Source organism: Furipterus horrens, unplaced genomic scaffold (assembly GCF_987537825.1).
Source record: "Furipterus horrens unplaced genomic scaffold, mFurHor1.1.pri manual_scaffold_11, whole genome shotgun sequence".
NCBI lineage: Eukaryota > Metazoa > Chordata > Mammalia > Chiroptera > Furipteridae > Furipterus > Furipterus horrens.
In genome coordinates, this window is record NW_028327181.1 from 42,605,894 (window position 1) to 42,622,208 (window position 16,315).

General features: G+C 44.4%; 1 protein-coding gene across 1 annotated transcript in view; it reads left to right on the forward strand.

The window, feature by feature from the left end:
* USP22 (ubiquitin specific peptidase 22) overlaps window positions 1-16,315 on the forward strand; it is a 43,634-nt gene that overhangs the window by 6,515 nt on the left and 20,804 nt on the right. Inside the window, exons 2-4 of the mRNA XM_090291025.1 lie at window positions 7,416-7,548; window positions 13,807-13,920; window positions 15,847-15,948. Coding sequence (XP_090147151.1) covers window positions 7,416-7,548; window positions 13,807-13,920; window positions 15,847-15,948 — 349 coding nt within the window. The remainder of the gene's footprint in view (window positions 1-7,415; window positions 7,549-13,806; window positions 13,921-15,846; window positions 15,949-16,315) is intronic.

Sequence of the window (16,315 nt, forward strand, 5' to 3'; positions counted from 1 at the left end):
CACTTCCTGGTATTGCAAAATGTTCGAGGCTCTTCTTTTATATTTTCTGCTTCAGGCGTAGAATCTTCTCCAAAGATCCCTGGTTCTTTTTATTGGAGATGGAATTAGAAAATATAATCTGGGCACTGGTTTGTTAATACTGGGGTTTTGAGGCTTCTTGGCCTTCGGGGATAGAGCGAGGAAACACGTGTGTGTGCTTACTCATGTATGCATGTGTCTGTACAGCAAGCTTTCACTTAACGTCAGTAGGTCCTTGGGATCTGCGACTTAAGTGAAACAGCACTGACTGAAACTAGTTTTACCGTAGGCTCATTGATATAAGCCAGAGTTGAGTTCCTATGGCCTGTGGTCACAAAAACATTGACAAACTTCTAAATAAAGACCCCCAAACGGTTTAATATTAAACATTGTAGTAAATGTGAGCCATATGTACATTTGATAAAGGTATTAAACACAAGTAATAATTATTTTCAACCATGAGCTCTGATGTGTAGCCAGAACCTCAGTCAAGAAGTCGGGTAACAAGGGGAGAACCCACCGTGGACAGGAGGCCCTTACATTGCGCATGAAATACTACCTGAGGCCATGCTGATGTCTCCACCTGGAATCCAGGACTGCAGGGCACAGTCGAGCCTTCCCCTCTTGCTTAGCTGTAGCTGCTCTTCCAGCGTCATTCACCATCTGTGTATTAACAGGTTTTTTAAAGTATATTTTATTGATTATGTTGTTACAGTAGTCCCAGTTTTTTTCCCTTTGCGCCCCTCTGCCCAGTCCCCTGCTTCCCTCAAGCAATCCCACCCCCATTAGATCATGTCCATAAGTTGTGCATATAAGTTCTTTGGCTTCACCCTTTCCTGTATTATTCTTACCTTCCCCCTGTCTATTTTGTACCAACCAATTATGCTTCTTCATCCCTGCACCTTTTCCCCATTTCTCCTCCTCCCCCCTTTGAGCTGATGACCCTCCAGATGATCCCCATACCTATGATTCCGTTCCTATTCTTGTTGCTTAGTTGGATTTTGTTTTTATTTTTTAGATTCAGTTGTTGATAGTTGTGAGTTTGTTGTCATTTTAGTGTTCATAGTTTTGATCTTTTTCTTTAAGTCCCTTTGACATTTCATATAATAATGGCTTGGTGATGATGAACTCCTTTAGCTTTACCTTGTCTGGGAAGCACTTTATCTTCCCTTCCATTCTAAATGGTAGCTTTGCTGGCTAGAGCAATCTTGGTTGTAGGTCCTTGCTTTTCATCATAATTGAATACTTCTTGCCAGTCCCTTCTTGCCTGCAAAGTTTCTTTGCAGAAATCAGCTGATAGTCTTGTGGGCACCCCTTTGTAGGTAACTCTCTGCTTTTCTCTTGCTGCTTTTAAGATTCTCTGTCTTCAACCTTCTGCATTTTAATTATGATGTGCCTTGGTGTGGTCCTCCTTGGGTCTAGCTTGTTTGGGACACTGTGCTTTCTGGACTTGTATGTCTATTTCCTTTGCCAAATTTGGGGAGTTTTCATTATTTTTTCACATAAGCTTGCATTTTCTTGCTCTCTTCTCCTTCTGGCATCCCTGTGATTCAGATGTTGGCACATTTAAAGTTGTCCTAGAGGTTCCTAAACCTCTCATTTTTTTCAATTCTTGCTTCCTCATTCTGTACTGGTTGACTTTTTTTTTCCTTATGTTCCTTCCCTTCACCATTGGTTTTGTGTGGATTTTCCTTTGTTTCAGTTAGCATAGCCTTCACTTCTTCTCTTATGCGTTTGCCACACTCAAGCATATCTGTCAAGCCTGTGAGCATCTTTATCACCAGATTTTTAACTCTGCATCTGTTAAGTTGGCTATCTCCTCATCTGTTAGGTTGGCTATCTCTTTGCCGCTTAGTTCTCCCACTGGAACCTTGATCCGTTCCCCTTTTTGGGCCATACTTGTCTGTCTCCTCATCTTGACAGGCTCCTGTGTTTGTGTCTGTGTCTTAGGTAGAGCTGTTGCATCTGTTTCATTGTAAGGGGCGGAGCCTAAGGTATTTGTCAGTACAGGACAACCCGTTTCTCCACATTGTGGTGCCACATGTGGGGGAGGGGTCTGAGAGGGAACAGTGCTGCTGGCTTAGCACTTGCCCCTTTTCCCGGCACCTCTCCCACTTCTGCACCAGACTGGCGCCCCTCTAGCTGCTTCCCTGGCCCTCGTTCCCAGAGTAGGTGGGTCTGCGGACATTCTAGGACCGTGGGGGCCCTTTAAACTAGCAGACTCTGCTGAGAGACTGGCAGTTTCTACCTCCGCCCCAACCCCCACGGGTTTGCACAGTCAGAAGCAATGAGGCTTGATTTTCCCCGGTACTGAGACCGTGGGTTGTGCAGTCTGGCCTGGTGCTGGGAGCACTCCCCAGGTGTCCCTCCTGACTTTTTAAAACGTGTGACTGTGCTTTCCGCTGCTGCTGCCATCGCCATCACCACCACCACCACACCGCGTCCTCTCCGCCCTGGCTCTGCCCCTCCTACCTGTCTGGCTGAGTATGTCTTCTTTATGTCTTTGTTTGTTGGGCTTCCATGCAGCTCACTTTTCTGGAACTTCTGGTTGTCTCTAGTTTTGAGGTAGTCGTATTCCTTCTTAGTTGTGGAGGGAGACGCAGCGTGTCTGTCTACGCCTCCATCTTGGCCGGAAGTCCCCACATTTACCTGTTTAATTTCAGTGTACCTCTGTAGCAGTTTCAAAACCATTAACCTATATCACATTGGGAAACAACTTTACCACCTAGAGTACAGTGCTTAAGTATGGTTTTTTTATGTTTTGTTTTATACTCCACTGATTTCCAAGTTACTTAGATAACTTTCTGTGCACCCTTCTCAGTAAGGTTATGTCATGTATTTGTAATGCAGTAAGATTCTCTGTTCATAGCCTGTGTTCTGTTCTGGCATATGGCTGTCTAACCAGTTACTTAAAAATTTGCATATTAGGGGGGGTTGGTGGGTGGAGGGGAGCAAAGGGGAAAAAATTGGAACTATTGTAACAATTTAATCAATAAAATTACTTAAAAAAAAGAAAGCTAATTTTCTCTGTAGCTGAGCCTCAGATAAAGTTAGCTGACAATCTGTATTTTATGAAAGTTATAAAAGTAAATTTTCAATGAATTTAAAAGAATACAAATGTATTGGAAAAAAGGTGAGCTGTTCTTTCTTCCTCCCCAGACCCCCTCCCCAGAGGAAACCACTAACAGTTTGCATATGTGGTCCCAGTTTTCCCGTATCTATATAAATAGATTTAGAAACACAAAGGCAGAATGGCAGCCGTCTCTCACTTAACGATAAGGACCTCTTTCCGCGTTAGCCTTTGCAGATTTGCTTCGTTCTTTTTAGAGGCAGAACTTTGCACTGCACGTGCATGTTTGAATTGACTCAGCTGTCCTCCTCATTATGCACCTGTGGCTTTTCCAGTTTGCTGTTATTATAAACAATGCCACACTGAACAGTCTTAGACAAATAACTCTGCTGACATGTGGTAGCATTTTGGGGGACAGATTCCTAGAAGTGGAATTTCAGGATCAAATAGTGGATACATTTTTTATATGAACAAATATGGCCGCATTACCTTTTGTAAGGAGCTGTACCAGGTACTAATAGGATATAATAGTATTTGTTTTATATGCATTTATTGAGATTGGGTATTATTTTTCCCCTATACCTAGGAATGATGTTTCTTCTCTGAGTTGTTATTTATAACAGTTGCCTATTTTGCTATTCATGCCTTTCATAATAATTTCTAAGAGCTCAATGTATATTGGGACATTAGCTCGTTGTCCTGTATGGAAAATACGTTTTCCCTGGTTGTCCATTACCTTTATTTTTCACAACACTTCTGTCCTCAAGCAGATTGTTTCATCTTTAAATAAAGAAATAAAACCATTTTAGTAATGGAAGTCCTTGATCTGTCTGGAATTGTTTTATTTAACAGATTTGATTGTATCTTTTAAAACTTTAATTTTCACAATTGCTAGCCTATTATACCAGCATCATTTATAAATGATCTATTTCCCCATGCTGATCTGAAATGTTCGCATTACCATTCCTATAAGACTTAGGTTTATTTCTGCACTATTTCATTTCATTGATTTGTCAGGAAAAGACTTAATTACTGTTGCCCTGGAAAACTTTTAGTATCCACTAGAGCTGATCTGCTGTGTTCTTTTGAAATTTTCTGACCATTCTCCCATTGGAAAAAAAAAAAAAATTTGCATATTATTGTTTGCTTTTGTGCTGTAAAGTTCAGTGGGTTGACAGATGCATAGTGTCACGCATGTACCACGACATTGCTACACAGAGCAGTTCTGTGGCACTAAAAATCTGCCTCACCTCGTCCCTCTGCAAACCCGTGGGACCGCTGGGCTCTTCTCTGTAGTTGTGCCATTTCTCGAATGTTACATACGTGGGGTCACACAGCTTGGAGCCTTTCCACTCTGGCTTTTTTTATTTAGTAATATGCACTAAAGTGTTGCATGGATTGATTATTCCTTATCATTCAATGCAATTTTATTGTGTGGCTATATTTGTCTTTCAGATCTCTTAACCTGCAGGTTCTCCTTTCAGACCTGAGCTTAATCCTTCGATGAGATCTTAATAGTGTTTTGTCTTTTTTTTTTTTTTTTTTAGACTTTATTTTTAGAGAGAGGAAAAGGGAGGGAGAAAGAGGGGAAGAAAAATATCCATGTGTGGTTGTCTCTCGCGTGCCCCCAACTGGGGACCTGGCCTGCAACCCAGGCATGTGTCCTGTCTTGGAGTCGAACTGGCAACCCTTTGGTTCACAGGCTGGCGCTCAGTCCGCTGAGCCACACCAGCCAGGGCCTGTTTTGTCTTTTGTGAAGCCTCTACTGTCTTTAACACACAGAACTGTTGGGGTAGGTATAGAGCAGACCACACGCTAGGTAGTTTAAAACAAGCTCTGCCACAAGCTCCAAATAAGGTGTAGGCAGGCTCTGCCCCTTCAGAGGCTCCACTGGAGGCTCTGCTCCTGGAAGACGGTGGCCTCATCACTCCATCTCTGCCTCCATCGACACGTGGTCTTCATTCGTGGTCTCATCTCTGTCTTCCTCTATAAGGACAGTGTGATGGCAATTAGGATCCACGCAGATAATCAAGTGTAGTCTCATTTCAAGACCCTTAACCTAATTACATAGGCAAAAATCCTGTTTCCGAATATGGTAGCATGCACAGGTTCTGGAGATTAGGATGTGGACACATCTTTGGGGGGCTACTATCAGCCCAATACAAGCACTAATATGAACAGGCAATATTCTAAATACCTTAAAGCGTCAGATTACTTAAATTCTCATCACAGCTGTGTGAGGGAGAAACACACCTGTTTTTTAAGTAAGGAAAGAATGACAGGAAAACTCCATAACCCGCTCAGTGTTGCATGCTAGGACGTGGCAGAAGCAGGAGCTGAGCCCTGTTCTGTGTCTTACAACGGATACTGAGCAGTTCACAGGATCTGTGGCACTAACCATGGCTGCAGGCTTTTTAAGGAATTAAACAAGAAGTTGGCAGTTGGCTTTGAGTAAGTCAATCATTCACATCAGTGCCTGTTTTCATTAGTACTTGGTGCTACCAATCACCTGCCTTTGTGTAAACATCTTGAGTTTTGTTTCCAAACGCACAAATATTAATACTGTGTTACTTATGTTATCCAAGGTTAATTCCAGTTTCTGTGCTTTAGCTTCTGTGGGAAGTGAACTCAGGAGAGAGAGATCGTGAAGAGAACGCTTCTTCACTTAGTAATTGCTTATTTTAGGGTCTAGAACTGTGCTGCCCAGTACAGTAGTCAGTAGCCACAAGGGCTATTTAAATTTTAATTAAGAAGAAATAAAATTAAAAATACAGTTTCTTGGTGGCACTGACCACATTTCAAGAACGTTTGGTTAGTGGCTGTGGTAATGGAAAGTGCAGATACAGAACATTTCCACTGTCATGGAGCGTTCTGTTGGGTAGTGCTGACACAGAGGAACAATGATAATACAAAGGAAGGTAATGCTACAAGAGGCAATGCTGAGTTTTTATGACTACATCAGGCTCCTGTTCTCTGTATTTCCTGCTTGTTGCCTGTTGGTTGGCTACCCGAGTGACATCAGAGAAGCAGCTCTTGGCTGCTGAACCCGTTAGCTCAGTCAACTCTGTTCTTGCTGGTCAGGGCGGCACCACCCACAGGTCCTACGTCTGTAAACACACAGTCAGCCAGAGGAAGACATTAGGTGCTTAGTGGGTACTTTCTCCTTCCTTTCTCGACTTTCTGCTTTGCTTTGATTCCCTTTATTCTATATGAATTGAGATCATACCCCTTATAGGAACCATTCCATAGGGTTACATAGAATTTTGAGTGCTCTGCTCAAATTCCACCTCTTGTAGGCAAACTTTTATAATTTCCCCCAGTTCTCCTTAATTAGATGTGCTTGTTCTTCCTTTTAATTTTGTAGTATTTCATTGTCTCTGCGTATATCCAGGGGTATTACCTCTGTGTGCTATTATTTATTTTGCGTTATGGCTTCTTATCCCCCTCTTAAAGAAAGTGTACACCTTGATGAATTTTCATAAAGTGAACAGACTTGTGTCTCTCCGTACACAGGTGAGTGCTCAGCACCCAGCACAGCAGGCAGCAGGTAATGTCTGTGTTGCCCTCTGTTGTCTTCAGAGGCCCTTTCGATGATAACCGTCCCTTCCACCTACCCTGTTTTATGCCGTCCTTCAACCCCCCACCCCCGACGAGACAGAAGTGAGTTATATGCTGTGGGTTGTAGCGCCTCAGAGGCTGGGTGTTCAATCTGATCCTCTTGGGATGTATAGTTAGAGCGATGGGATTGTCACACTGAGCTGGAGCACTGACGTTCCTGGATAGTATGGGTGTGTGACACTCGTCCACAACTGAGCTCATCATCGCTGATTACAACTTTAGGTTCCTGTGGTCTAGTTATTGGCAAAGACTTCCTTTTTTGTTCCTGTATATCCTCTGACTCATGTCCCTCTCTTTGTGTAGTTACTGCTTCTAAATTTGCTGTGGTTGGGGAACCTGGGTTATCAACTTTAAAACGATATCCAGGTTTCTGGGAAAATGGGTTGTGTGTTGCTGACCTGGAACGGGGTTGGAGCTGGGGTGAGGGGACCGAATGCAGGCTCTGCCTGCAGCTGCAGGCCGTGACTATCTGAGGAGCTCACGGGTTTTGGTAATTGAGGTTGCGGGCTGTTCCCTGACATGGAGCTAGTGTTGAGCTAAATGAACTAAGGACCTTTGGGGACAACTGAAAGGATTAACAGTGCTCTTGCTGCATAATAAGACTGAGAGGATGTCCCTGCTTTGCCGACGGATCGCTTGCATCAGTATTTCTCTCTCTGAGAACTGTCATTTCGTGTGCTGGTTTTTAATTCTCTTCTCTGAATTTCAGGCCAAGTCATGCATCTGTCATGTTTGTGGTGTCCACCTGAAAAGGCTCCACTCTTGCCTCCACTGTGTCTTCTTTGGCTGTTTCACAAAGAAACATATTCACGAACACGCCAAGTCGAAACGGCACAACCTGGGTAAGGCGCGCTTTGACTTGTCTTGTTGGGTGTTGGCAACAGTCTTCACCCCTGGCTTTCTGCTCTTTAAATTTTGATTTGCAGTTCCACTCTTCCAAAGGTCCACTTCTTTCTAAAATAATTTGTGGCCTCCTTTGAAACTTCATGGGGGAAATGAAAGACAACTGAACTCAAATAAATTATTTTACTCAGCTTGCTTACAGCACTTGGTAGGTGTTAATATTTTATGTAACCTTAAATGATAAATTAATGGTGTCTTACTCCTTATATTCAGCTAACTTTCTTGAAAAGTGCTTTTTCTTTAATGGAATATTAGACCTTCATCTTTTCCTCTGAAAAACATGGTTAGGATTAGATTAGGCAAAAATTTACCAAGAAAGATCTTAAATGCAGTATTGGGTTACTGATGTCAACATGAAATTGGGTATACGTAGATGACTTACTTGCTTTCAGTAATGGATTTTATTGTTCTGAATAACACAAGTTCATGAAAATTTTAACAACACTGTGTGTGGCACCAAGATAAATTTACTGTTCATATATTTGAAAATTGTAACTTATACATTCTGGAAGTCAACATAAAGCAAGGTTTTGCTCTTGGTTTTATTTTCTAAGTGTGGTCATTAAATGTTTGTCTCCTTCAGATTAATAGTTTTCTGTTAAATGATTGTGGGATTGTCATGATATCCTTAAGAAAATCACTTTCAAAAGGCATAAGCCAGAGTACCTATTCTAGAAAATACATCATGTAGCTCTAGTAGGTGTGGCTCAGTTGGTTGGAGCGTCATCCCGTGACCGAAAGCTTGTGGGTTCTATTCCTAGTCAGGGCACATGCTTGGGGTGTGAGTTGGATCCTTGATCCTTGATCCCCAGTCTGGGCAACCGGGTGCATATGGGAGGCAACCAGCTGATGCTTCTCTCTTGTGTCCTCTCTCAAAAAGCAGTGAAAGAAGTGTACAGATGAGGACTTAAAGAAAGAAAGAAAGAAAGAAAATGTTTCATGTAGTCCTGTTGAATATGGTATTCTCCAAGTTTATAAAGTCAGCGCACTAATTCATGTCCCTTAAAGCTCATAAAAGCAGGGCACACAGCAAAAGATGGAGCTGAGGCTGACAGCACAAGCAGTAGGTCTGGTTTTTTCCTAACCTTTTTTTTTTTTAGAAGCAAGATGATTTAAGGCAAAAACATACCTGTCTTAGGTGCTGTGTTCATGAGCCAGTTGTTTTATTACGAACACGGGGAAGTGGTCACCTCAGTGTCTTGCTGTTTGCAATAGCTACAGTTATAATGGAAACAGAATAGAGAGTCCAGAGTGCACCCATGAATATGTGGTCAGTTAGTTTTTGACAAAGGATGCAAGAACATAAAACGGGGTGAAGATAGTTTACTCAATAATGGTGTTGGGAAAATTAGTTATATGCAGAAAAATGAAACTAGACCACCTCCTTACACCTTACAGAAGAATTAACTCAAAATGGACTAAAGACTTAAATGTAAGATTGAAGAAAACATAAGCAGTAAAAATCTCAGACATTTCTCTTACCAATATTTATTCTGATATATCTCTTTGGGCCAGAAAAAGAAAAAATACTACATCTAACTAAAAAGTTTTGGCACAGCAAAGGAAGCCAACAACAAAACCTAAAGGTAGCCTACTGGATGGGAGGAGGTATTTGCCAAGAATGCATCCAATAGGGGCTTAATATCCAAAACTTACAAGGAAATGAGGCAACTCAACACCAAAAAACCGAAACAGCCCAATTAAGAAATGGGCCAAGGACCTGAATAGACATTTCTCTAAAGAGGACACACAGACGGCCAGTAGACATATGAAAAGATGCTCCACATCACTAATCATCAGAGAGATGCAAATTAAAACCACAGTGAGATACCATCTCACACCTGTCAGAATGGCCACCATCAATAAATCAACAAACAACAAGTGCTGGCGAGGATGCGGAGAAACGGGAACCCTAGTGCCCTGCTGGTGGGAATGCAGACTGGTGCAGCCACTGTGGAAAGCAGTGTGGAGTTTCCTCAGAAAACTAAAAATGGAACTGCCTTAGGTCCTAGCAGTTCTACTTCTCGGTTTTTGTTGAATAATCCCAAACACTAATTCAAAAGAATACACAAACCCCTGTGTTCATTGCAGTGTTTTTTACTGTCACCAAGATCTGGAAGCAGCCCAAGTGCCCATCAGTAGATGAGTGGATGCTGAAGCTGTGTTACATTTACACAGTGGATACTATTTTTCTGTCAAGAAAGAATGAAATCTTACCACTTGCGACAGCATGGAGGGACCCAGAGGGTGTTACACTAAAGTGAAATCAGTCAGAGAAAGACAAATACCATATGATTTCACATACATGTGGAATATAAAGAACAAAATAAACAAAATAGAAACAGACTTGTAGATGCAGAGAACAGACTGATGGTTGCCAGAGGGGAGGAGCATTGAGAGGCTGTGTGGAAAAGGTGAAGGGATTACGAAATACAAATTGGTGGCTACAGAGTAGGGAATCTAGTCAACAATATGGTAATAACTGTGTATGGTGTCAGGCGAGTACTTGAAATATCAGGGGGAACACTTTGAAAAATATATGATTATCTAACGGCTGTGCTGTACACCTGAAACTAAAACAGAATAATGTTGAATGTAAACTGTAATTGAAAAATAAAAATTAAAAACTCACTTCATAAATTTATGGTGTTAATTTCATCAGCCTGATTGGTAAACTGTCTACTTTTGCTAGAAAACGTTTTTATTAAGTTTGCTTTAAGAAATGTCATGAAACAAAAGAAAGCTCTAGCTCTTTGCTGAGTCCATGATATTGAAGGATTTCTGTGTATGTGTTAGCAAAGCTAGAAATTAATTTCACGTGTCCAGTGGTGAAGAAGGCGAGGTGAGTCTTGCCTTAATGTTGGGGATGATGCACTTGCGAATAGAATGTAAGTAGCAATAGGGCCATTGTGGAAGGACAGACACCTATGGAATGTGATGAGACTGATCTGATAGCCGTCTCATGAGAGGTTCTGCTTCCTTTGCCCGTCCTACACTGTCAAATTGCCGTAATGCCATAGAATACATCAGCAAAGAAAGAACTCACTCTGATTTGGTGTAGTCAGTCAAGTTCGTTGATCTACAGAGTCGGGCGAGAGTGGGTTTGTAATTGTGAGTACACAAAACACAAAGTTTATTCTTGTATTATTACTTAATGATTGTACTACTCTCCATGCACACAGCTGCAAACTGCTTCGTCTGCACCAGCAGACATGAACTGAATGTTGGAATCCATGGTGCCTGAGGAGGGGAGTCAGATAACTTGGAGCTGTTTGACTTCAGACTGCTTAGTGTCCTACAGAGTTTGTTTTATGTTGAGTTACAAAGGTACTTGCTTTTGCCTGTATGAGCCGCATAGGGTGTGAAAGTAATGTCTTTAGCTGGTTCTGCGCGTTAGAAGAGTGCAGTGGGGGTGCAGGGTATCAGCTCACTTCTGAGCTGATGGTGTTTTCCCTTCGTCTCAAGGTCACCCGTGACCAGAGGGAGTAAGACCTGCCCGTGCAGGGTGCCCATGTCCGCTGGTGGCTGGGGAAGTGCCAAGGAGGCTGATGTACAGAAACAACCAACAGGAGAGCTCGCATAGCGCAGGGCCTGGCTCCACGTTCATTTCGCTCCTCTCCAGGGGCCTGGGTTACTGTCCTTCGGCTCTGTCTTCACCCGGTCAGGGCTCTGTCCTTGGGATGGTCATTGTGACTGTGAAGTAATTTTCCAAATTAGTTGAATGATTGTATGTGTTGCTTTCGGCTTTTAAATTTTATATGTAGTGAAATGTGCATAACATACAATTAAACATTTTAATTACTTGTGCATCTCTACTTTTAAAACTTCATCACTTCAGAACACCACTCGGTCTTCCCACCGCAACCATTAATCTGCTTTTTGTCTCTATAAAAATATTCTGAACATTTTACTTGAAAGGAATGATAATCTGTGGACTTTTTTGTAGTTTCTCTCTCTTAGCGTAACGTCGTCATGGTTGCCCCGTGTGGTGGCGTGCACCAGGGCTTCGTTCTTCCTGTGGCTGCCGCGGCGGCCCGCCACACTCTGTTCGGTCGTCTCTGATCGACATTGGGGTTGTTTTCTGCTTTTTGGTTCTCGTAAGTAACGCTGTTACAGACATTCGTGTGTGTTTCTACGTTTTCATTTCTTCTGTGTATACACCTGACAGTGGAGTGGCACGTTCTGCTGGGCTGTGAGCCCTTTCAGATGCGTGATTTGCAGGTATCTCGCCCAGCCTGTCGGTGGTCCTTTCACTTCCTTAGTGTCTTTAGACGCACGTACATGAATTTTGATGAAGTCTAGTTTAACTTTTATTTTTCTTTCAGTATTAAGTATAACAAACCGTTGCCAAACTCGAGGTCATGAATTTACTTCCGTGTTTTCTTCTTAGAGTTTTATAGTTTTAGCTCTTCTGTTTAGGTCGCTGGTCCCATTTTGAGTTAGTGTTTGTATACAGTGTCAGGTAGGGGTCCAGCTTCGTTCTCTTGTATGTGAGTGTCGCGTTGCCCCAGCGCTGTTTGTTGACAGGACCACCGTTTCCCACAGCATTGCTTCGTCTCCCATAGAACCGAGGGGACCCCCCCCCCCCGCCCCCGCTATGTTTAGGTCACAGCTTTGAACGGCGATGAAGCAGTGCTGTGAGAAAGGGCTTGTGGGGAGACACGCCCCTCCCCAGCTAGTTGGCTGTGTGCTTAGCATAGTTTTCATTGAATGCCTTTGCTTTTCTGAAAGTTTTCATCCTAAGTGTTGTTTGTCTCAGACTAAGTTCCTCTTTGACGTCCCCATGGCATGACGGTGCCCTTGGGGTGTGCAGCGCCGGGGGCAGCTGCTGAGCTCCTGGGAACAGCTGTGGTAAGAGCTTGCCGGGGCTCTCTCCGTCTGGGGGGAGGGGGAAGGGCAGGCGTGCGCTTCTCAGATGGCTGCTCTGTGCTCTCACAGCCGTTCCAGAGCACTGGGCAGGCCTGCCGCGGTGTTGCGGACGTGTGTCATGGCGCCTGAAGACGTGAGACCTGATGAAAGCTGGGATTTGCTAAGCCCTGCTATTGACCAGGATGTGTGCACTGTAGTTGTTATGTGTATTAATTTAATTATTGTACAAAACTACGAGGTGTGGTTAGTGCCGTTGCTGTCACCATTGAAACTGAGGCTTGGGAAGTGGAGTCATTTATCAGAGGCACACGGCTGCTGAGTGGCAGAGTCGGGGTCAGGGCCGGGTACTCTGGACGTGCGCGATCTGTCTCCGCGCTGCGCTGCCTCTCAGGCATCCAAGGCTGCTCAGTGTCTCCAGGACAAAAATTTTTTTTAGCTATTGAATTGAGATAGAACCTTATAGTACCTTTCTTCCACCGCTCAAAGGACTTTCTCTTATGTCCTTACATCTTTATAATGATGTAATTAGGAGTCAGGTGTCCCCGTGTCATACAGAAACTGAGAAAGTGTGCAGGACCCACTCACGGGTAATAGGCAGCTCTAGGGCAAGAAGTCAAGGTTATCTGGTCAAAGGATCATTTCTGCTACATTAAAGTAAGAGTAGCCCTGGCTGGTGGCTCGGTTGGTTGGAGCATTGTTCCATATGCCAGAAGGTTGTGGGTTCAGTCCCCGGTTGGGGCGCATATGAGAGGCAACCAATTGATGTTTCTCTCACTTTAGTGTTTCTTTCTCCCTTCCTCTCTCCCTCTCCTTCTGCCTCTCAAAGCAGTGAAAAAATGTCCTGAGATGAGGATTAAAAAAACTAAGAGGAGACAAATAATTATCACATTCCTTTTTATCATGGTATCGGAAATTCTTGATGTAGTAAAATATGGTTCCTATATGTCAGGCCAAGATTTCTTATTTAAAACAAGGGGGAACTTTCCTTGAGTCTTCCCTTGTTTTAAATATTACTCTTTCCAAGAAAAGTCAGAAGGTCCCCAGACACTGGACCATTGGGTCCTTTATAAAATGCAGATGTGGCACCTTGTTCTCACTCAGGTGCCTTGGTCCTTGGTGGGAGCTTCCAGGGAAAAGAGGCTTCGTCTGCTTGGGACACTGGAGTGGGAGGAGGTCCTTTTGTGCTGACGGGGCTCTATGATTCCAGAGTAGGACCATGCTATAAACAGTCTAATGTCTGAAACACTTGTACACCTAATTTATATTCTTAAGCATTACCTTTTCATTTTTAATTCCATTCTGTTTCTTCTCCTCCTTTGTCTTTTCAGCCATAGAACTCATGTATGGGGGCATCTACTGCTTTTTGTGCCAGGACTACATCTATGACAAAGACATCGAAATCATTGCCAAAGAGGAACAGCAGAAGGCTCGGAAAATGCAAGGTTGGTTTTGCTGAACTTCGTGTGCCTCGTTTGTTTCTTAGTCCTGATTGCCTTGTGTCTGTCAAGGGCAGAACTCACCAGAAGAAAAATCAACGTCTAGGGAGAGAGTCAATGTGGGGAAATAGGGGCTGGTAGCATAGCAGCTGGATATTTGCTATTTGGTGGAAAGACACCCACACAAACACACCCGCCTCCTTGCTGGTTTCCTCCGTGGGCTTGCTGTGGAGCCAGCCGAGGACCCAGGATGGGCAGGTGGGAGCACTGGCCGTGCAGGTGCAAATGCTTACCACTTCCTACAGAGCTTCCCAGAGCTGTTCTTTGCCCCAAGTCCCCCAAGGGCCTGTGGCTGCTGTGAGGGCCTCTGCTGGGGCTGAGAAAAAACAAGCACCAACATTTATGTTCTCCTGTTGAAGGGCCTATTCACAGGTATCGCACTAGCAAGGCCCCGTCCCCAGGTGGCCCCTGGTGAGTGGTTTGCTCTCAGCACTCCTGAGCTCCAGAAAGCACTGTCTCCTCCGCAGTATGAAAAATGTGGTACCTGGTTCTTTCCAAGAGGGCAGACTGTTTCCTGATTCAATTATTATAGGAACTCTTTGAAAGCTCTTAGCTGCTTGGGTTGTGTTTAATCTGTGTTAACAGAAACTTAACATTGCCACATGGAGAGTGTAATGACCTTGCACATACCCAGCCCCGTGTGGGGCTCGGCTCTCCTGGACGCTGCCCGTGTGGTCCTCATGGGACATAGTCAGGGACACACAGCGTACTGCACCCATTCTCTATTGTCATTCATTTCTTCTTGGCCATCCTGCTTCGGCTTTCACCTCTAAGATGTGCCCACGCTTTTAGGACAGGGGTAGGTGTAGCTCCCTCCACTTGAATGGGGGCACCTCCCAACCAGCAGGGCTGTCAGTGGTTATAAAGCGAACATGCAACCCAGGAGCTGCTTCTACTTTAGAAACAGCAGCCCCCCCCCCACCTTTTTCATAGAAAGGAATAGAAACAGTTGTGATCAGAATTACTTTTGTTTAGCAGATCTTTTCTGGGGAACGACAAGTTTAACTTTCTATTCTTTTCCCCCCTCAAAAATTCAGTAATATTGGCCTGTTAGTTGTAGGATTGTCCTGTCAACTGAAACGTTGACGGTTCAATCCCCAGTCAGGGCACATGTCTAGTTTATGGAGTGTGTACAGGAGGCAACTGATTCATGTTTCTCTCTCTCCCTTCCCTTTTCCTCTCTCTAAAATCGATAAGCATGTCCTTGGGTGAGGAATTCTTTTTAATGTAATAACATTGCCACTGAGTCCAAGTATCCTCTTTCTTTGTACAGAGCACCTAAAGCACAGGGCTGAGAGAGGCAGGTGCTCAAGTAAAGCATTATTCTTCTAAAATCTTTCTGCAGTTCCATTTGTCAGCAGATGCTACTCTGGTAAAGCTTGTTGAATTGTACAGAAATTTTAGGTAGCGTGGAACAAGTGCCTCAGTGAACAGGGTGTTAGGCAGGTGAAATGCAGCACTTAGCAGCATTTATAGCATTACAGTGTTCTGTTGCATTCTTTTATGGGGCGCCTGTTCAACCAGATGTATTTTTCAAAATGTATTGAAGAAAACAATTTACTCTGTCAGTTTTACTCACTCAGCAGAGATCCTTTATGGGGCGCCAGGGCTGCCGTCTCTTTCCCTTCAAGGCCTAAGGCTTTGGAAGCAGCCGCCGTGGCCTCAGGGCTAGGGCAGCGTGACCGGAGGCGTGGCCTGCAGCGTGCAGTCTCTGCTCAGCCTTCTGCAGTGGACGGGGCGTTAGAAATTTCTTAGGTTGTGGGTGTGCCTCTGAAATTCAGCCTGAGGGATGGCCGATCCCCCTGCCTGTGTCGCTGACATGCCGGATACAGGTGCAGCTGACAGCTCCTGGGGCGGGTTCTCATCTGTTAGGTGTTGGAGAGAAGTTTTCAACGTGGGAGCCAAGCAAACGGGAGCTCGAACTGCTGAAACACAACCCGAAAAGGCGAAAGATCACTTCTAACTGCACCATAGGTAGGTGGGTGCTGGAGCTCGCGGGCGGGGCTGTGTCCGCTCCCCCTCGGGCTGTCAGGTGGGTAGGTGTGCAAGCGTGGGTTTGTAGCACAGTGCTCAAGCCCCGGAGTCACTCCCTCTGCACGCCCACCAGCCGCGTCTCGGGCACTGGTCCTCTGGGGGCGCCTGCGGCGGGCTTGGGGTGCAGCGCCAGGTGCAGAGGGTCCTTCCCCTCCAAGTCCACTCATGGAAGAGACTCCAGGTCCTCCTCACTAGGTGGGGGCTGCGAGCAGCGTCTTCAGGGCGCAGAATGTGTGTGCGAGTGTGCCCTCTGCGTGTCCTGACACTGGAAGAGGTACGTTCTAGACTTGATTTTAAAAGCTAGTTT